At 41.6% G+C, this 21,363-nt stretch overlaps 2 protein-coding genes across 17 annotated transcripts in view; one reads left to right on the forward strand and one right to left on the reverse strand.

Moving 5' to 3' along the window:
• Positions 1 to 5,354, forward strand: part of gas7b (growth arrest-specific 7b) — a 25,380-nt gene extending 20,026 nt beyond the window's left edge. For all 5 annotated transcript variants that reach the window (XM_087275495.1, XM_087275497.1, XM_087275494.1 and 2 more), the window contains 4 exons: positions 565 to 688; positions 2,537 to 2,616; positions 2,863 to 2,961; positions 3,282 to 5,354. In XM_087275495.1, the coding sequence (XP_087131621.1) occupies positions 565 to 688; positions 2,537 to 2,616; positions 2,863 to 2,961; positions 3,282 to 3,395 (417 nt within the window). In that variant the 3' untranslated portion in view covers positions 3,396 to 5,354. The remainder of the gene's footprint in view (positions 1 to 564; positions 689 to 2,536; positions 2,617 to 2,862; positions 2,962 to 3,281) is intronic.
• A 1,006-nt stretch (positions 5,355 to 6,360) lies between these two features.
• The window catches only part of LOC100333572 (putative uncharacterized protein MYH16), a 43,169-nt gene continuing 28,166 nt past the window's right edge, over positions 6,361 to 21,363 (reverse strand). For 7 of the 12 annotated variants that reach the window (XM_087275476.1, XM_087275475.1, XM_087275474.1 and 4 more), the window contains 15 exons: positions 17,445 to 17,690; positions 16,926 to 17,043; positions 16,638 to 16,765; positions 15,521 to 15,717; positions 15,268 to 15,400; positions 14,609 to 14,825; positions 14,281 to 14,417; positions 14,017 to 14,120; positions 10,646 to 10,838; positions 10,132 to 10,335; positions 9,885 to 10,010; positions 9,517 to 9,687; positions 9,112 to 9,312; positions 8,000 to 8,146; positions 6,361 to 7,193 (listed from right to left, as the gene is read on the reverse strand). In XM_087275476.1, coding sequence (XP_087131602.1) covers positions 7,044 to 7,193; positions 8,000 to 8,146; positions 9,112 to 9,312; positions 9,517 to 9,687; positions 9,885 to 10,010; positions 10,132 to 10,335; positions 10,646 to 10,838; positions 14,017 to 14,120; positions 14,281 to 14,417; positions 14,609 to 14,825; positions 15,268 to 15,400; positions 15,521 to 15,717; positions 16,638 to 16,765; positions 16,926 to 17,043; positions 17,445 to 17,690 — 2,472 coding nt within the window. In that variant the 3' untranslated portion in view covers positions 6,361 to 7,043. Of the gene's footprint in view, positions 7,194 to 7,999; positions 8,147 to 9,111; positions 9,313 to 9,516; positions 9,688 to 9,849; positions 10,011 to 10,131; positions 10,336 to 10,645; positions 10,839 to 11,282; positions 11,356 to 14,016; positions 14,121 to 14,280; positions 14,418 to 14,608; positions 14,826 to 15,267; positions 15,401 to 15,520; positions 15,718 to 16,637; positions 16,766 to 16,925; positions 17,044 to 17,343; positions 17,398 to 17,444; positions 17,691 to 21,363 lie in introns of those variants that run through there. The other 5 variants (XR_015503639.1, XR_015503638.1, XR_015503637.1 and 2 more) reach the window with 3 other exon arrangements.

Below are 21,363 nucleotides of genomic sequence, written 5' to 3' on the forward strand. Positions count from 1 at the left end.
AGACACTAGATGGCGGCAAAAACAGCCTCCTGGAGCTACCTCATCCCTAACACACAGCAGATCCTCTGGCTCTTCTCCAGTTTCATGGATTTTTCTCATGCATTATTAAAGTCCAGCATGTGTTCTGGAGAAGAGGAGTGTTTCCGTCTCTGGAGCCCGTCGGGTTTCTATAAATAATCTCCTGCCCTTTATTACAATGACCTTCTCATGCCGCACTTACTGGACAAACGCCAACACTCTTCACACTGTGTAATTCTGCAAACACACGTGTGCTAATCTGAGGGATTAAAACAAGCACCTGATGAAGTTGTTTCACATGAACAATGTTGTTTTATCCAGCATTCTTAAGAAACTCAAACAGGTTTGAACGACGAGGAAATGAAGACAGCATGTTAATTTGTGGGTGCACTGTCGCTTTAAGTGCTCAAATCTTAAATCTAAATCGTTGGTGTCTGGTCTTCGGTCTCTAGACTCTATTGATTTACTGGTGTCTTCCAGACATCTCCAGATGCTCCAGAACTGAAGATGTAGAGAATGAAACAGGTTCTGTCTCCTCTTCATCAGGCCCGTAGAGCTCTGGCTGACCGGCAGAAGGATCTGGAGTCCAAAACTCAGCAGATGGAGATTAAAGTCAACAGTAAGACGGAGGAGGACATCAAGAAAGCGCGACGGAAATCCACACAGGCGGGTGAGTGGATCAGCAGTGACGCATCATATACTGACATTCACCATGAGACAAACACCAGGCTGATTCAAAATGCTGGAAAATCTCTGGGATCATAATTGACTGGAATCCCACATGAACAACCACGAGAGTCATTCATTTATACTAGTGTTTTTGAGCAAAACACTACAGAATACACAAGATCTCACTCGTATAGTTTTAAATGGGGAAAAGTGAAATGGCCACTCTAGTGAAGAAAGCCCCGCCTACTAGTAAAGGAGCCAATCATCAATCACTATAGACTAATGTTCTCAGGAGGAGGGGCTCAGACCAGACGTGTGTACTTTACCACCGTGTCTGTGGCCATGCGCATGTGCAGCTTCGGCAGCTTGATCGCACTCATCGTTTTCTGTAGTTCAAACACTTAGCAACTAAATTTGAGACACTGTTGTTGTTCAATTTCATTGATGTTTCCAGATTTTAAATGTAATCTTAAGCTTGGCTAACAGCTTTGGAGAATTATACGTTTCTCCATTCAGACAGAATGCCTGAGTGTACTGGCCGAGAGGCGTTTTACAGATGTTCGCCGAGTGAAATGACTTGCCTCAAAGAGACTTTGGCTATAGTAAAGTACTTCAATCGTTCTGTTCTGGTGATTCTACAGTTGCTATGGTAACACAACAACTATAGTAATTGATTGTTGTGGTGATTCTGTGATTCTACAGTTGCTATGGTGACAGCTACTAAAGTAATTGATCTGTTGTGGTGATTCTCTTGTTGCTATGGTAACACAACACGTATAGTAATTGATCTGTTGTGGGGATTCCACAGTTACTATGGTGACAAAACAACCATTATAATTTATTTGCTGTGCTGATTCCACAGTTGCTATGGTAACTCAACAACTATAGTAATTGCTCTGCTGTGATGATTCTATAGTTGCTACGATAACACAACAGCTATAGAAATTCATCTGTGGTGATTCTACAGTTGCTATGGTAACACAACAACTATAGTAATTAATTAAATAATTTTTTTGTGGTAATTCTATCGTAATTAATTTGCTGTGGTAATTACAAAGATGCCATGGTAAGGCAACTATAGAACTTGATCTGTTGTGGTGATTCTACAGTTGCTATGGTAACACATCAATATTAATATAAACAAATGACTCAATACTGTCATTTCTGTGATTGTTTTACAACTTCTGATTCATTTGTCAATGGGGAAATAATGAGGAATCGTAAACAGCAGTAAACAGTCAAACTACTCACAAACAACTGTGTTTATGACTGTGCATGGAAATGAAAATCTATAATAGAATATCAGACTGCAGCATCAATCAGCATAACAGCTCATTTTACAGCTGAAAATAAGGTTCCAATGAGCGTGCGTAATCTTACATGAAAGAATAATGTCAACAGGATATATTACATGGGGATACATTACTATAGTAAAAGCTAGAGTATACTACAGTGTTTATTATAGCTTATCACGTCACTATAGTTAATACTACTACAGTATGCTGGAGCATTCATTACCAGTGTTGTAAATGTTATAACATATACTTTACTATGGTATAGTTCAGAAACACTGCAGTATTTACTGTAAATGACTATAGAATGAGGGATAAGAGTTTACAGTGGAGCAGGCTGTAATGTCAGTCCCAGATGAATGCTGCTGTTTGGCTCCCTCTAGTGTTACACTGTGGTTATTAAATGTTAATAAAGAGCAGAAGTTACACACACACACACTTACACTGCTGAACAACATGCGTGTAAAAACCAGTGCAGAACAAAACATATCAGTGCAGTAAAATCACTGATGCGGGAACTACATCGCCTTGAAAAGCTTGTGTGTGTGTGTCTGCAGGTGATGATCTGATGAGGTGTGTCGACCTGTACAATCAGTGCCAGTCCAAGTGGTTTGAGGAGATGGTGACCAGCAGTCTGGTAAAACACAAACACAAACACACACACACTGCATTTCACACTCATATGCTCATAAACACCCGTTCTTATATCATATATTAAACATAAATATCCTGACATGTGCTGTACATATACAAACACTCACTCCCATTCATACATTCACTCACACACACCAAACATATTCACACAGAGAGAGAAGCCACTTCCTCTTTAACAGGCATTTAGATCAAAGATTGACTGGCCTATAATATCTGTGTGTGTCTGCAGGAGCTGGAGCGTCTGGAGATGGAGCGAGTGGAGATGATCAGACAGCATCTGTGTCAATATACAACACTACGACACGAAACAGACATGTTCAACCAAAGCGTGAGTTCAGCTGCATTCACACTCATCACTGGGCTTTAATTCAGATTATCTGTCAATAAACAACACTAGAACACCAGACAGACACCATCAGCCATATTGACACTCATTACTGGTCGTTCTAGACTAGTGTTTGCACAGCAGATGGCGATCTAGGCTAGTTTATAATAGGGCTCAGAATCAGAGAAGGTCTCAGAATTGAGTCATGATTTCTCCATCTGATTTCTCAGATCATAAATGCATGTTTCAGGGCACAGTTGATCCTGCATGTGGTTTTCTGTATGTATTGTGTGCTATTGTAATGCGCTGCTGTTCATGTTCAGACAATAGAGCCGGTGGACAAACTGCTGCGCTGCGTGGATCCGGCCAGAGACAGAGAATTATGGGTAAAAGAACACAAGACTGGCGAGGTCAGACCAGTGGACATGGAGATCTGAGACACACAAACACAAACTAAACCAATGCACATGTCAAGACTGAGGAACTAACGACACGACGCACCAACTGAACTTCCACTGAGAGGAAATGAAGAGACTGTGCGGATATCAGAGGATTAAAGCCATGCACTGATCTGAAAACAGTGTTCAACAGGACGTCACTCATCTGAAAAACAGTACTAATGTAGAAATGCTGCTCTTACATTCAAATAGTGCAACCTCTTTCAATTCTGCAATGCCAAAATGCCTTTCCCACATAGAGGTTTTGTGTTGCAGCTGAAACCTCTAATTCCTAAATGTATTTATCAATTATTCATTTATAGTAAATATGCTAATCTGTCGTTGAACCATGCTGTAGTAACGTGTATTATACTGTACATATAAACATCTATGTTAATGAATGCTACAGCCTACTGAAATTATTAACTATAGTGAACTGGTAAATTGTAGAAAATACTGTAGTATACTTGTAGGATACACAGTAAACTGTGGTGTATTCATATTGCAACACCCAATAGTTGCAGAAAATCGGTAGAATCACCACAACAGATCAATTACTACAGTTGCTGTGTTACCATAGCAACTGTAGAATCACCACAACAGATCAATTACTATAGAAGTTGTTACCATAGCAACTGCAGAATCTTTAGAATAGTTCAAAAACACTATAGTATTTTCTATAAATTTGTACAGTATTTTTTCTTACATAGAGGTTTTGTGTTGAAATATTTAAAAATGCAAGGTGTTTTCTTCTTATCAAGCATTGAATATTTTTTTAAGTAGAAATGAGCAAAATAATCGAGAGTTTCTAGCTTGAAAATAATATTATTTGGCTCACCTCACTGCTTGTTTTAAGAAATCTTCTTATTATTATTTTTTCTCCTATCTAGAAAGTGCTCTTTTAGACATTTGGACTAGAAACAAGACAACACCTCATATGTGAAAGGCATTTTGTTTGCAGTGTGTACTAATCAATGCATCACTTTCCATAACGCTGATATGAATTGAATATTTACCCAACATAACATGTTGGACTCTTTGGACATTACAAAGAGTGCAGTTTCTCAGCGAGATGGACATGGAAAATAAAATTAATCATATTTGTCCTGCTGTCCTTTGGACTGGATATGAGAAAATCAGATGAAGATAACAATATACATCATATTGTCAAATATTTTCAGAACTATTAATAGTTCATATATATATATATATATATTGATCACATGGGATTTTTCTCACCATATTTAAAACTTTCTGAATAAATGTTTGATAAAGAATGTAGAAATATGAAATAAACATTAATGTGATATAATTATGATTACATAAAATATTGCTAAATAAAAAGCTGAATGTAAACACTGTATTATCTCTGCATTCAGTAATTCCGTCTGCAGATTTTGCTCTAATGATGGACTAATATTACTGTAAACAGTGTACTTTGCAAGGCCATAAAATTAACTATGTATGAAATAATACTATTTGTTGTCATATTGCACAGCTCTAATATCAATAGTTTAATTAAAGAGCAATAATGTTGCTGGTAATGTTTGCAAAATATGAGCAAATCCTAAACATATCTATATTTATTAGTCCAGAAACAGAAATGATCTGTTGATTCACAATACCGTGATGGACTCAGGCTTTACATCACTCTCATACCCAAAAAGACAAATATACACAGGCACATGTGAAGACGCTTTACTTTACTTTGGTTTTCTGTCAGGATGTTTGAATGCATAAATATACAGACGTCTCCAACTGTCATTAATACTGTTTCCCTCTACTGTAGAACGAGATGTATATAGTGATGGAGCTACAGATAATATATTGAATGATTCTGCATAATGCTTATTTTTATACCCAATCAATTAACAGCTTTTCTAAAATGACTGTCGAGATGTTCCAGCTGGATTGACTATGTTTCTGAAGATGCACTAATAAAAGCATGCCTGTGAATTACCCATGGATATCACACTGTTTGATGTCTATACTGTTTTTTTGAACCATACTAAAGTAAAGTGTGTTATAATCTTTTGCTGTAATATATACTGCAGTACACTTTAGATTTACTTCAGTAAACTGTGGTGTGTTATAGTACAATGTACCCTATAGTTGTGGAAAACTAAAGTATTGGTTCAGTTGTGTTACCATAGCAACTGTAGAATCACAGCAACAGATCAGTTACTATAGTGTTTGTGTCACCATAGCAACTGTAGAATCACCACAACAGATCAATTACTATAGTTGTTGTGTTACCATAGCAACTGTTTAATCACCACAACAGATCAATTACTATAGTTGTTGTGTTACCATAGTGACTGTAGAATCACTACAACAGATGAATTACTATAGTTGTTGTGTTACCATAGCAACTGTAGAATAACTCGAGTGCTTCACTTCAGTATGTTCATCAGCACTACAGTATTTCCTATAAATACCAAACTAATGCAAACACTGACTCACATAACAGATCAAATGACTGAATATCCATTCAACACACTGTTCTATTTTCCATGATAGGTTATTCAGGCAGTTGAATGTGGGCTTTGATTATGACGTATAACTTGTATAATTCTTTTGATTCTCTGTTTATTTACCTTAAACTGGAACAACATACAGCAGATGAACAATTTACTTTGAACCTAAATCATTATTAATGTAAAACAAGGCAGATGTGATAGGGAACTGTTGATTCTGTTGATAATTGTTGTTTCAATTATTGTTCAACTTTTTAAGCCACTAGCAGAGTTGAGATTTTCCATCATTTCGGTCTTTAGCTCCAGATGCTAACCTCAATCCTGACTCCACACCACACGACGTGTATAAAACACGATGTTCTGCATTATTGTCATCATCGTACTGTTTTAAAGAGTGAACTGACAGAGTGCCTCAGTGCCTGCCAGAGTTTATCAATCAGGTTTACAGATTGATCTGCCGATGGAACAGAGCTGACCAGAACATGAAGTGTGACACTAAATGTGTTTATTAACAACTGAAATATGAATAATACAGGAAATAGATGTTTCAGGGAAAGGTACACACAGAAGATGAAAATAAGACAATTATTTGATGATAATTAAAGCTGAATATAGATTCACACTGTCAAATACAGCTCTAGCGGTCTCTTTAAGATAATATTTTCAAGACGAAATGTCTCTAAATACTTATACAAACATTTTCTTTAGAGATAATTTGTGTTATTACTGGAACTGCCTCATGACAGGGTTATTTGCAGATGCAAACCTGCAACCACACAGATGCTTGTGTCTTATAAATCTGAATCTTACATTCTATAAAAGTATTTTTCTTTATAAAGTCAACAAAACTGTTCCGTAGTAAAACTGCCATAAGAATAAAGTCGGGAATATTACACAGAGATGAACTTGTTTTCTTGATAGTAATAAATGATGTAACACTGAACAGATATGCTTGTTTACATGTTTAGATTCAGAAGATTCATGCACTTAATTTTTTCAGTTTCAGGATGTGAAAGAGGATTGATGACTCGAGGCTCTATTTATTGATTCTTACGTTTAGCTTCTCTTTTCTGAATCCAGAATATGATAAAAAGATTCACACCTCCTGAACTCCAGGACGAAATAAAAAGAGTCATATGTTTAGCTTCTTTTGTTCTGACTCCGGCACGCTCTAATCGATCATCAGTTTCTTGATGGAGTTCAGGTATGTGGGAATGAGTGAGCTGATGGACTCGTCATCATCGGTGACCTTCTCACCTCTGCCCTCTGACCCCACTGAACTAGGTGACCTCAGCAGACCGGCATATGGCGTACTGTAACCCTGAGAAAACACACAGACAGCGGAGATTACTGAACACACACACACACACACGCTCCAGGCAGACAGAGCAAAGTCTTGAATATTCTTATATATTATGCAATGAGAAAACACACACACACACACACATTACAAGATGCAGACAGATGAGACAGCCGTCTGTTCACAGCCATCAGAACACAAAACAGAACACAAAATGCAGGATATACAGATTATACACTTCTAAATGGCTTGAGGTCTGTTTATTTGTATTTTTTGTTAGTTTAACGTGTATATTGTGGAATTAGCCGCATATGTTTGTAATGAGGCAACAAACACATGTAGACTGAGTTTAAAGGGCACCTATTAGGCAGAAATGACTGCTTGATTTAACCCCAGCAGTGTGTGTGTGTGTGTGTGTGTGTGTGTCAGCAGTGTGTGTGTATCTCCAGCAGTCTCTGATGCTCAGCAGTACTGAACTGTGTTTGGTCTAGTCAGGCTTGATGCAGGAACACTGTGATTGACATTCTCCTGCTGTACGTGTCATCAGAGGGGGAAAGCCCCGCCCACTAGTGCCCATCTCTCCCTCATTAGCATAAACATATGTGTGTGTGTGTGTGTGTGTGTGTGTGTGTGTGTGTAAGACAAAGAGAAAGAGAGAAAGCTGGTATTGACATGGGCTGTGGAGCATCAGAGCAGAGCTCATTAATATTCATGACCATTCCAAATATGGTCAAAGCTTAGCTGTTCATACTAGGGATGATCCCCGTGGTTATAAATGAGCAGATAGAAGTGTTTCTGGAGAACTGTGCTTGCTGACGGAGACTCACAGACGAGTAGCCCTTGCCGAAGCTGCCTCTGTTCTTGGTCCTGATTTTAGTGAGCGCAGATTCGGCAATATCGGCTCGCTCTTCTGCATCGTCCAGCTCGTGGACCGTCTTTCTGTACTTCGCCAGATTCATGTTGGCCTGCTCCTCCTGTACAGCAGAAACACTTCAGCTTACTGGAACATCCTTCATGACTAGATATTAATAACTCTCTAGTGCCTTCAGTTTCATTATTATTATTAGTCATTTATTTTCCTTTGGCTCAGACCATTATTTATCAGGGGTCACCACAGCGGAATGAACCGCCAACAATACCAGCATATGCTTTACACAGTGGATGCCCTTCCAGCTGCAACCCAGTACTGGGAAACACCCATACACCCCCATATGGACTGTTGGGGAAACCGGAGCACCCAGAGGAAACCCACGGCAACACAGGGAGAACAGGCAAACTCCACACAGAAACATTCTGTGGCTTTCATTCTGCTGTGGCGACCACAGATTAATTAAGGGACTAAGCTGAAAAGAAAATGAATGAATGAAATATATGAAAACCAAACAAAAAAAGCTAACTAAATAAAATAAAAAGTAATTACTGTCTGTTTTTCAAAACAAAACAAAAAACTAAGAAAACTAAATAAAAAACAATACAAAATCAAACTAAACAAAAATGAAACAAAACAAAACGAAATTAAAAATTAAACAAAAAACAAAACAAAACAAAACACAAAACAAAACAAAACAAAACGAAATTAAAAATTAAACAAAAAACAAAACGAAACACAAAACAAAACAAAACAAAATGAAACGAAACACAAAACGAAACGCAACGAAACACAAAACAAAACAAAACAGAACAAAACAAAACAAAACAAAACAAAACAAAACAAAACAAAACAAAACAAAACAAAACAAAACAAAACAAAACAAAAAATTGAACGAAACTAAGTGGAAAAAAAACAAAATAAAAAACTAACAAAATGAAATTAAATATGAAACAAAACAAAATGAAAAACCAAACACAAAATAAAACTAAACTAAACAATAAACAAAACAAAAAATACTTCTGCAGACATTTCTGGTTTCTGCTAGACTTCTGTCTGTCCCTCTCTCACCGCCTCCTCCACTTGTCTCTTGTAGTTCTTCATCTTGTTCTGCAGCCGCTCCAGCTGCTCCTGCATGCGCTGCTGGTTCTTCTGCTCCTCCTCAGACTGGAACAGAAGCTCCTTCAGACGCCGCTCGTTCTTCCTCAGAGTCTTCATCGTCTCCGAGTGTTTCTTCTGCTCCGCGTCCAGCTCCAGCTCCAGCTCCTTCACCTGCGTGCACATACCCACACACACACACGCAAACACACACGCACGCACACACGCAAACACACACACACAGACAAACACACACGCACGCACACGCACACACACACACGGTAAATATGAGCAAAGAAGACTATGAAAATAAACGTGTGTGTAGTCACTGTTTGTGTTTGTATCCGCATGTGTGTGTGTGTGTGTGTGTGTGTGTACCCGCGCCTCCAGCTTCTGCATGATCTTCTTGCCCCCCCTCACACTGCTCTGCTCTGCTTCCTCCAGTCGGCCGCTCATGTCTCTGATCTGCAGCTCCAGACTCTTCTTCACACGCTGCAGATCAGAGACATGTTCCTGCTGCACACACAGCTGCTCCAGCACACGCGCCGCCTGCGCACACAGAGAAATACAAACACACACATGCGCACGCACATAGAGAGAGGGACAGACAGACAGACACACACACACAGATGAAGACAATTGAGCCCTCACAAGTATAGAAAACAGTACACAAACACACACACACACAAACACACACATGCACACAGACACGCACACACGCATACACGCACACACAGTGTTCTGACCTCACAGGCTGATTTCTTGGCCTTGTCATTGGCCGCTCTCAGCTCGTTCTGCAGCTCCTCGTGCTCCTGCTGCAGCTGCTGAACATCCACCTCCAGCTTCCTCTTCACACACAACACCGCCTGCAGCTGAGACACACACACACACACACACACACACACACAGTGTTTAGGGAGAGGGCCATATAATTTGTGGAGAGTCCTCGTATGCCACAAATACTGACATATGTTTGAGTGTGTGTGTGTGTACCTGCTCCTCCAGCAGTGTGTGTTTCTCCTTCTGCTCCTGCAGCTCAGTCTCCAGTGTCCTGCAGACGCGGTGTGTGTTCTCCAGTGTGTTGTGTTTCTCCTCTCCCTCAGCGGTAAGCAGGGCGCAGCGGCGCTCCAGAAGTGTGTGTTCATCCCGCAGCGTCTCCTGCGCACGCAACTCCTCCTCCAGCTGCGCCTCCAGCTCCTGCAGGACACACAGTGCGCTATGATCAGTGTGTGTTTGTTGCTCTGGTGAGTGTGTGTTACTCTGGTGTTTGTGTATGTGTTGCTCTGGTTAGAGTGTGTGTTCTCTGGTTATTCAGTGTGTGTGTGTCTTGGCTTCAGTGTTAACTAAATATAAGTAAATATTTAAATTAAATATACAAAACTGTGTTCACTTAATAAAAACTAAAGTAAAACAAACTAATGCATCAATGAATCCAGCTCAAACTAGACTCAGAGGAACAGCACATGTTCAGGAGGGTCTCGAACTAAAGATGCGAGTCAACAGTGACCTTGATCTGCTGCTGCATCTTCTTGCTGCTCTTGATCAGTTCGCTGTTGCTCTTCTTCTGCTGCTCCACCTGCAGCTCTAGCTCCGCGAGATCGCTCTCCAGCTTCTTCTTCTGTCTAGTGGCTTCAGTTTTAGCCTTCGACTCCACATCCACACCGGCCTGCAGAGACTCCAGCGCCCTCTGGTGGCTCTTCCTGGAAACAGACCAAGTTAGTTAAATCATTAAAGCTGACCTATCCTACCTCTTTCAACCAGCTGTAAATGTGTCTCTGCTGTGTCTACAGAGTGTGTGTGTGTGTGTGTGTGTGTGTGTGTGTGTGTGTTTGAGCTGAGAACAGCACACTGATGATGTTCTCCAGATCTCTGAAACTGACCTGTTCAGGCTTTGATCCTCATTGTGGTGTTTTGGTGACTGTCGCTTTAAATGCAAATTAGATTGTGCTCTTTTCAGAAGAGGGCGGAGTTACAGACGTTTGAGCGTCAGCATGGTGACAGATGTAAAACAGCATTAGCTGTATTGTCAGTGCAGGTCAGGTGTGCTTGTGTGCTTCAGTGTCAGTGTGTGCTTCATGCTTCTGTCTAGGGGAGTATGTCAAGAAAACTGCAAAAACAGGAAGATCTATAATTGAGTTACTTACCCTGATGGTGATTCAGTGTTAGTTAAAAGACAGGAAATAAAGGCTGAGGTGGAAAAACTGAAGAGTTAAAAGACTGGAATATAAACAGACATTGTTGATTAGTGGCAGATTCGTTCAGGCAGATTATATCAGGCAGGTTAAACACTGAACCCTTTACACAAATTTATTCAAGTGATATGTCAGTTGTCAGTCATGTGTCTGTGGTGTGTCCATTGTGTGTCAGTCATTGTCAGTGGTCTGTGAGTGATGTGTCAGTAGTTTGTCAGTAATGTGTCAGTGATGTGTCAGTGATGTGTCAGTGGTCTGTCAGTGATGTGTCAGTGGTGTGTCAGTAATGTGTCAGTGATGTGTCAGTGGTCTGTCAGTAATGTGTCAGTGGTCTGTCAGTGATGTGTCAGTGGTCTGTCAGTGATGTGTCAGTGGTCTCTCAGTGATGTGTCAGTGGTCTGTCAGTAATGTGTCAGTGGTGTGTCAGTAATGTGTTAGTGATGTGTCAGTGGTGTGTCGGTGATGTATCAGTGGTCTGTTAGTGGTCTGTCAGTAATATGTCAGTGATGTGTCAGTGGTCTGTCAGTGATGTGTCAGTGGTCTGTCAGTGATGTGTCAGTGGTCTGTCAGTAATGTGTCAGTGATGTGTCAGTGGTGTGTCGGTGATGTGTCAGTGGTCTGTTAGTGGTCTGTCAGTAATATGTCAGTGATGTGTCAGTGGTCTGTTAGTGATGTGTCAGTGATGTGTCAGTGATGTGTCAGTGGTCTGTTAGTGGTCTGTCAGTAATATGTCAGTGATGTGTCAGTGGTCTGTTAGTGATGTGTCAGTGATGTGTCAGTGATGTGTCAGTGATGTGTCAGTGGTCTGTTAGTGGTGTGTCAGTGATGTGTCAGTGGTGTGTCAGTGATGTGTCAGTGATGTGTCAGTGGTGTGTCAGTGATGTGTCAGTGGTCTGTCAGTGGTCTGTCAGTGATGTGTCAGTGGTGTGTCAGTGATGTGTCAGTGATGTGTCAGTGGTGTGTCAGTGATGTGTCAGTGGTCTGTCAGTGGTCTGTCAGTGATGTGTCAGTGATGTGTCAGTGATGTGTCAGTGATGTGTCAGTGGTGTGTCAGTGATGTGTCAGTGGTCTGTTAGTGGTGTGTCAGTGATGTGTCAGTGGTCTGTCAGTGATGTGTCAGTGGTGTGTCAGTGACGTGTCAGTGATGTGTCAGTGGTCTGTCAGTGGTGTGTCAGTGATGTGTCAGTGGTGTGTCAGTGGTGTGTCAGTGGTCTGTCAGTGGTCTGTCAGTGATGTGTCAGTGGTGTGTCAGTGATGTGTCAGTGGTCTGTTAGTGGTCTGTCAGTAATATGTCAGTGATGTGTCAGTGGTCTGTTAGTGGTGTGTCAGTGATGTGTCAGTGGTCTGTCAGTGATGTGTCAGTGGTGTGTCAGTGATGTGTCAGTGATGTGTCAGTGGTCTGTCAGTGGTGTGTCAGTGATGTGTCAGTGGTGTGTCAGTGATGTGTCAGTGGTCTGTCAGTGGTCTGTCAGTGATGTGTCAGTGGTGTGTCAGTGATGTGTCAGTGGTCTGTTAGTGGTCTGTCAGTAATATGTCAGTGATGTGTCAGTGGTCTGTTAGTGATGTGTCAGTGATGTGTCAGTGATGTGTCAGTGATGTGTCAGTGATGTGTCAGTGGTGTGTCAGTGATGTGTCAGTGGTCTGTTAGTGGTCTGTCAGTAATCTGTCAGTGATGTGTCAGTGGTCTGTCAGTGATGTGTCAGTGGTGTGTCAGTGTTGTGTCAGTGGTCTGTTAGTGGTCTGTCAGTAATCTGTCAGTGATGTGTCAGTGGTCTGTCAGTGATGTGTCAGTGGTGTGTCAGTGATGTGTCAGTGATGTGTCAGTGGTCTGTCAGTGGTGTGTCAGTGATGTGTCAGTGGTGTGTCAGTGATGTGTCAGTGGTCTGTTAGTGGTCTGTCAGTAATATGTCAGTGATTTGTCAGTGGTCTGTCAGTGATGTGTCAGTGATGTGTCAGTGGTCTGTCAGTGATGTGTCAGTGGTGTGTCAGTGATGTGTCAGTGGTCTGTTAGTGGTCTGTCAGTAATATGTCAGTGATGTGTCAGTGGTGTGTCAGTGGTCTGTCAGTGATGTGTCAGTGGTCTGTCAGTAATATGTCAGTGATGTGTCAGTTATGTCAGTGGTGTGTCAGTGATGTGTCTGGTCTGACAATGATTTGTCAGTGGTGTGTCAGTGATGTGTCAGTTATATGTCAGTGATGTGTCAGTGGTCTGTTATTGGTCTGTCGTTAATATGTCAGTGATGTGTCAGTTATATGTCAGTGGTCTGTCAGTGATGTGTCAGTGGTCTGTCAGTGATGTGTTAGCAATGTGTCAGTGATGTGTCAGTGGTCTGTCAGTGATGTGTCAGTCATATGTCAGTGGTGTCAAAAGTGTTTCAGTGATATGTGAGTAATGTGTCAGTTATATTTGAGGTATGTCTCCACAATATGTCATTGTTGGTTATATGTCAGTTATATGTCAGTTATATGTCAGTGATGTGTCAGTGGTCTGTCAGTGATGTGTCAGTGGTCTGTTAGTGTTGTGTCGGTGATGTGTGAGGAGTGTGTCAGTTATATATCAGTGAAGTTTCAGTTATATGCTGGTCAGTGATATGTCAGTGGTGGTGAGTCAGTTATAAATCAGTGATGTGCCAGTTGAGTGTCAGTTGTGTGTCAGTGCTGAGTTGTCCATGACAGATTATGGTACCTGGCGGCCTCAAACTCTTCTTCTTTCTCCTGCAGTCTGCGCTCCAGGTCTGCTTTAACCTGAGAAACCTCCAGCTGAAGACGCAGAACCTTCGTCTCCTCCGCCTGCACAAAACAATTGTATTTAATATTCCACCAGATGACAGAACGTTCATAAATAAGTGCAGTTCACTTTCATGCAGGGAAGCTGATTCTGCAGAAAAGTGTTATTGATTAGTGTAGCCAATGAGACTGAGTATTTGCATATTTTTCTCTTCATATTTACCTCGAGCGCCGCCTCAGACTCCTCCAGTGACGCCTGCAGCTCTTCTTTTTCCATCTCAATCTTCTTCTTCATCTTCTGGAGCTCATGAACACTCTTTCCTCCATCTGACAGCTGGTCAGTGAGATCCGCAATCTCCTCTGAAGGACAGCAAGAAAAACATCCAATGAGCTGGAGATACATTCTGAAAGATCATTCTGAAAGATGCAGTGCCACAGGGTTACTCTGAAATAAATATACAGCTGAAGTCAGAATGATTAGCCGCCTGTATATTTTATTTCTCCTCGCTGCTTGAATAACTCTACACTGTGTGTATGTGTGTGTGTGTTACCCTGCAGTGTGTTATTCTCCCTCCGCATCGCCTCCCTCTCCTCGCTGCTCTCCTCATACACGCTCCTGATCTTGAATAACTCTGCGCTGTGTTTTCTGCTCTCCGTCCTGCAGTTCTCCAGCTCCAGCAGCAGATCTTCACTCTTCTGCTTCCAGTCGCTCTGCTGACGCTCCAGCATCTTCTGCTTCTTCTCCAGCACTGCACACACACTGACGGCCTACACACACACACACACATCATTACTGGTTAAGCACACACACACACATCAATACTGGTTAAGCACACACACACTGTCAGCTTTGTGTTTTTGACTGTTTGGCGCCATCTAGTGTCAGAATAATGCACAGGTTAGTGTATACTCCATCAGCTGGCTCTGTCTGCTTTATGTTTAATTAAAGAAATAATAAACTATTTGGGCTTAGAACAATGTTTAGTGTCTAATGTTTATGTTTTGTGGCCAGCAGCCGTGTAATGATCAGGATAAAGCACATCCAGGTGGTTGTTATCTCAGAATAAACCCTTCAGTCCTCTACAGCAGCTCCTGATAAACCTGTCTGGCTTTATTGTGAGAGATCAACCTGCTGGATCTACTTTATCTCTTCCTCAGCACCTCCTCTTTGTCTCTGTGTGTGTGTGTGTTTTTCTGTGTAATAAATCACCTTCTCCAGATCTGCACACAGCTCCTCCACTTCTCCCTGCAGTCTCTGTTTGCTTTTCTCCAGACTGCAGCATTTGGCCTGAGTGGCCTCCGCCGCCTCCTCTGCCTCCTGCAGACGCGCACACAGCTTCTTCCTGCGGTGCACACACAGATGTGTCAGTTGCTGTCATTAAGTGTGTGTGCATGTGTGTCAGTTGTTGTCAGTGTGTCAGTTGTCAGTAAGTGTGTGTGTTTCAAAAGTGTGCGTCTCATACTTGGTCTCCTCCAGCTCGTCGCAGTGTTGTATAGTGTCCGCTTCAGATCTGCTCCTCCAGTGTGTGACGTCGCTGTTGAGTTTGGAGACGAGCCGCTGCAGCTCCTGTTTGCTCTCCTGCTCCTCCTCCAGCTGCTCCTTTAGCACCTCCAGCTCCTGCTGCAGCGAACACACACTGCTGCTGAGCAGCGCTTTAGCCTGAACACACACACACACACATAGAGGTCAGTGGCTGCATCAGTCGGCCGGACATTGGCTGGTCTACTTCAGCTGGCAATGTTCAGCTCATCCTCCAGGGGTCAGTTATCACTCAGTGTGTTTGTCAGTTGCTGTATGTATGCGTGTCAGTTGTTGTATGTGTGTCAGTTGTTGTATGCGTGTCAGTTGTATGTGTGTCAGTTGATGTATGTGTGTCAGTTGTTGTATGTGTGTCAGTTGATGTTAGTCAGCGTGTGTCAGTTGATGTCAGTCAGTGTGTGTGTGTATGTGTGTCAGTTGTTGTAAGTATGTGTGTCAGTTGATGTCAGTCAGTGTGTGTGTGTGTGTGTGTGTGTCAGTTGATGTCAGTCAGTGGGTGTGTCAGTTGCTGTATGTGTGTCAGTTGATGTCAGTCAGTGGGTGTGTCAGTTGCTGTATGTGTGTCAGTTGATGTCAGTCAGTGTGTGTATGTGTGTGTGTGTGTGTCAGTTATGCAAGTATGTGTGTCAGTTGATGTCAGTCAGTGGGTGGGTGTCAGTTGTTGTAAGTATGTGTCAGTTCGCATCAGTCATTGTGCGTGTCAGTTGTGTGTGTCAGTTGATGTCAGTCAGTGTGTCAGTTGTTGTATGTGTGTCAGTTGTTGTATGTGTGTCAGTTGATGTCAGTCAGTGTGTTTGTGTATGTGTGTCAGTTGATGTCAGTCAGTGTGTCAGTTGATGTCAGTCAGTGGGTGTGTCAGTTGACGTCAGTCAGTGTGTGTGTCAGTCATGCAAGTATGTGTGTCAGTATGTGAACATTAGTGTGTGTGTGTGTGTGTGTGTGTCAGTTTTTGTTGTCAGTAAGTGACCATGAGTGTGTATGTGCCAGTTGTTGTCAGTGTGTGTGTGTTGTTTAGGCTGAAGATCTGCTGGTGGGATCACCTTCAGCTCGTCCTCCATCTGCCTCTTCAGATCCTCATGCTGATTGGTCAGCTGGGCTTTGGATCGGTTCAGCTGGATGCTCTTCTTCTCCATCTCCTCTACCTGCCGTGCCAGATCAGTGTTTTCAGCTGCAAACACACACACACACACACACACACACACACACACACACACACACACACACACACACACACACACACTCATTACATTAATATACTGCTAAAATGGACAAACAAATTCAGCGCTGTGTGTGTGTGTGTGTGTGTGTGTGTGTGTGTGTGTTGTCACCTGTGAGCCTGTTTTTGGCCGCAGTGCTCTCGCTCAGGGTTTTCTGCAGCTCTTCATTCTTGGTGTTTGCCTCATACAGCAGATCCTCCAGCTTCTTCAGCTGTGTGTCAGTGTTCACCTGATGGAGTATAATATCATTCATTATAAATAGTAAAGTGTGTGTGTGTGTGTGTGTGTGTCAGTTGTTTTCAACTGTGTGTTGAGTTTTTGTCAGTTAGTATGTGTCAGTAGTGTGTCATTTGTTGTCAGTTGTTCTCAGTCTGTCAATCTATGTGTGTGTGTGTCAGTAGTAGTCAGTACCTTGTTCTATTGCAGTGTTAAGTGTGTGTGTCAGTTGCTGTCAGTGTGTGTGTGTCAGTACCTTGTTCTTCTGCAATGCGTTGAGTGTGTGAGTCAGTTGTTGTCAGTGTGTGTGTACCTTGTTCTTCTGCAGTGTGTCGGTGTTTGTGTGTGTCATTACCTTGTTCTTCTGCAGTGTGTCGAGTGTGTGTGTGTGTATGTGTGTGTGTGTGTCATTACCTTGTTCTTCTGCAGTGTGTCGAGTGTGTGTGTGAGCTCGTCCAGCTCCAGACTCAGGCTCTGTTTCTCCTTCTCCAGTTTGGCTCTGGTTCTCTGCAGACTCTCGCACTGTTCGCTGAGCTCTGACAGTGCATCGCTGTGGCGTTTGCGCATCGCTGCTGAAACTGCATCGGCCTGCAGCGCAGACTCATCCAGCTCCCGCCGCAGCCGCTGCAGCTCCAGATCACGCTTCCTGTTCATCTCCATCTGCAAACACACACACACACCATCAGCTCTGAACACAACGCTATACCAACTGACACACACTGACTGACAATAACAACCGACACACACACACTAACTGACAATAACAACTGACACACACACTAACTGACAATAACAACTGACACACAAACTAACTGACAATAACAACAGACACACACACACACACACACACTAAATGACAATAACAACTGACACACACTACCTGACAATAACAACAGACACACACTGACTGACAAAAACAACAGACACACACTAACTGACAATAACAACTGACACACACACTAAATGACAATAACAACTGACACACACTACCTGACAATAACAACAGACACACACTGACTTACAAAAACAACAGACACACACTGACTGACAATAACAACAGACACACACACACACACACACACTAAATGACAATAACAACTGACACACACTAACTGACAATAACAACTGACACACACACTAACTGACAATAACAACTGACACACACACTAACTGACAATAACAACTGACACACACTAACTGACAATAACAACTGACACACACTAACTGACAATAACAACTGACACACACACTAACTGACAATAACAACTGACACACACTAACTGACAATAACAACTGACACACACTAACTGACAATAACAACTGACACACACTAACTGACAATAACAACTGACACACACTAACTGACAATAACAACTGACACACACTGACTGACAATAACAACTGACACACACACTGACTGACAATAACAACTGACACACACACTGACTGACAATAACAACTGACACACACTGACTGACAATAACAACTGACACACACTGACTGACAATAACAACTGACACACACTAACTGACAATAACAGACACACACTGACTGACAATAACAACTGACACACACTGACTGACAGTAACAGACACACACTAACTGACAATAACAACTGACACACACTGACTTACAATAACAACTGACACACACACTAACTGACAATAACAACAGACACACACACACACACACACACACACACTAAATGACAATAACAACTGACACACACTACCTGACAATAACAACAGACACACACTGACTGACAAAAACAACAGACACACACTAACTGACAATAACAACAGACACACACACACACACACACTAAATGACAATAACAACTGACACACACTACCTGACAATAACAACAGACACACACTGACTGACAAAAACAACAGACACACACTGACTGACAATAACAACAGACACACACACACACACTAAATGACAATAACAACTTACACACACACTAACTGACAATAACAACTGACACACACACTAACTGACAATAACAACTGACACACACTAACTGACAATAACAACTGACACACACTAACTGACAATAACAACTGACACACACACTAACTGACAATAACAACTGACACACACTAACTGACAATAACAACTGACACACACACTAAATGACAATAACAACTGACACACACTAACTGACAATAACAGACACACACTGACTGACAATAACAACTGACACACACTGACTGACAATAACAGACACACACTAACTGACAATAACAACTGACACACACTGACTGACAATAACAGACACACACTGACTGACAATAACAACTGACACACACTGACTGACAATAACAGAAACACACTAACTGACAATAACAACTGACACACACTGACTGACAATAACAACTGACACACACTGACTGACAATAACAACTGACACACACTGACTGACAATAACAACTGACACACACTGACTGACAATAACAACTGACACACACTAACTGACAATAACAGACACACACTAACTGACAATAACAACTGACACACACTAACTGACAATAACAACTGACACACACTAACTGACAATAACAACTGACACACACACTAACTGACAATAACAACTGACACACACTAACTGACAATAACAACTGACACACACTAACTGACAATAACAACTGACACACACTAACTGACAATAACAACTGACACACACTGACTGACAATAACAACTGACACACACACTGACTGACAATAACAACTGACACACACTGACTGACAATAACAACTGACACACACTGACTGACAATAACAACTGACACACACTAACTGACAATAACAGACACACACTGACTGACAATAACAACTGACACACACTGACTGACAATAACAGACACACACTAACTGACAATAACAACTGACACACACTGACTGACAATAACAACTGACACACAATGACTGACAATAACAACTGACACACACTGACTGACAATAACAACTGACACACACTGACTGACAATAACAACTGACACACACTAACTGACAATAACAGACACACACTAACTGACAATAACAACTGACACACACTAAGTGACAATAACAACTGACACACACTAACTGACAATAACAACTGACACACACTAACTGACAATAACAGACACGCACTACCTGAAAATAACAACTGACACACACACTGACTGACAATAACAACTGACACACACTGACTGACAATAACAACTGACACACACTGACTGACAATAACAACTGACACACACTGACTGACAATAACAACTGACACACACTGACTGACAATAACAGACACACACTAACTGACAATAACAACTGACACACACTAACTGACAATAACAACTGACACACACTAACTGACAATAACAACTGACACACACTAACTGACAATAACAACTGACACACACTAACTGACAATAACAGACACGCACTACCTGAAAATAACAACTGACACACACACTGACTGACAATAACAACTGACACACACTGACTGACAATAACAACTGACACACACTGACTGACAATAACAACTGACACACACTGACTGACAATAACAACTGACACACACTGACTGACAATAACAACTGACACACACTGACTGACAATAACAACTGACACACACTGACTGACAATAACAACTGACACACACACTAACTGACAATAACAGACACACACTAACTGGCAATAACAACTGACACACACTAACTGACAATAACAGACACACACTGACTGACAATAACAACTGACACACACTGACTGACAATAACAACTGACACACACTGACTGACAATAACAGACACACACTAACTGGCAATAACAACTGACACACACTAACTGACAATAACAGACACGCACTACCTGAAAATAACAACTGACACACACACTAACTGACAATAACAACAGACACACACTGACTGACAATAACAGACACACACACTGACTGACAATAACAGACACACACTAACTGACAATAACAGACACACACTAACTGACAATAACAACAGACACACACTAACTGACAATAACAGACACACACTAACTGACAATAACAGACACACAGTAACTGACAATAACAGACACACACTAACTGACAATAACAGACACACAGTAACTGACAATAACAGACACACACACTAACTGACAATAGCAACTGGCACACACTCAGATGCACACACATATTTTCACAGTAATGTCAGCTGTGTATTTGATTTATAATTTATATTTTGATTTAATATAGATGTATAGTTTTATTACTGAAAGCTCTGTTTTAATCTGTGTGTTTGGGTTTATACAAGAGCTAATGGCAGTTGTGTACACTCTGTGCACGCTTTAG

This window comes from Danio rerio, chromosome 12 (genome assembly GCF_052040795.2).
Source record: "Danio rerio strain M-AB ecotype USA chromosome 12, GRCz13ab, whole genome shotgun sequence".
Lineage (NCBI taxonomy): Eukaryota > Metazoa > Chordata > Actinopteri > Cypriniformes > Danionidae > Danio > Danio rerio.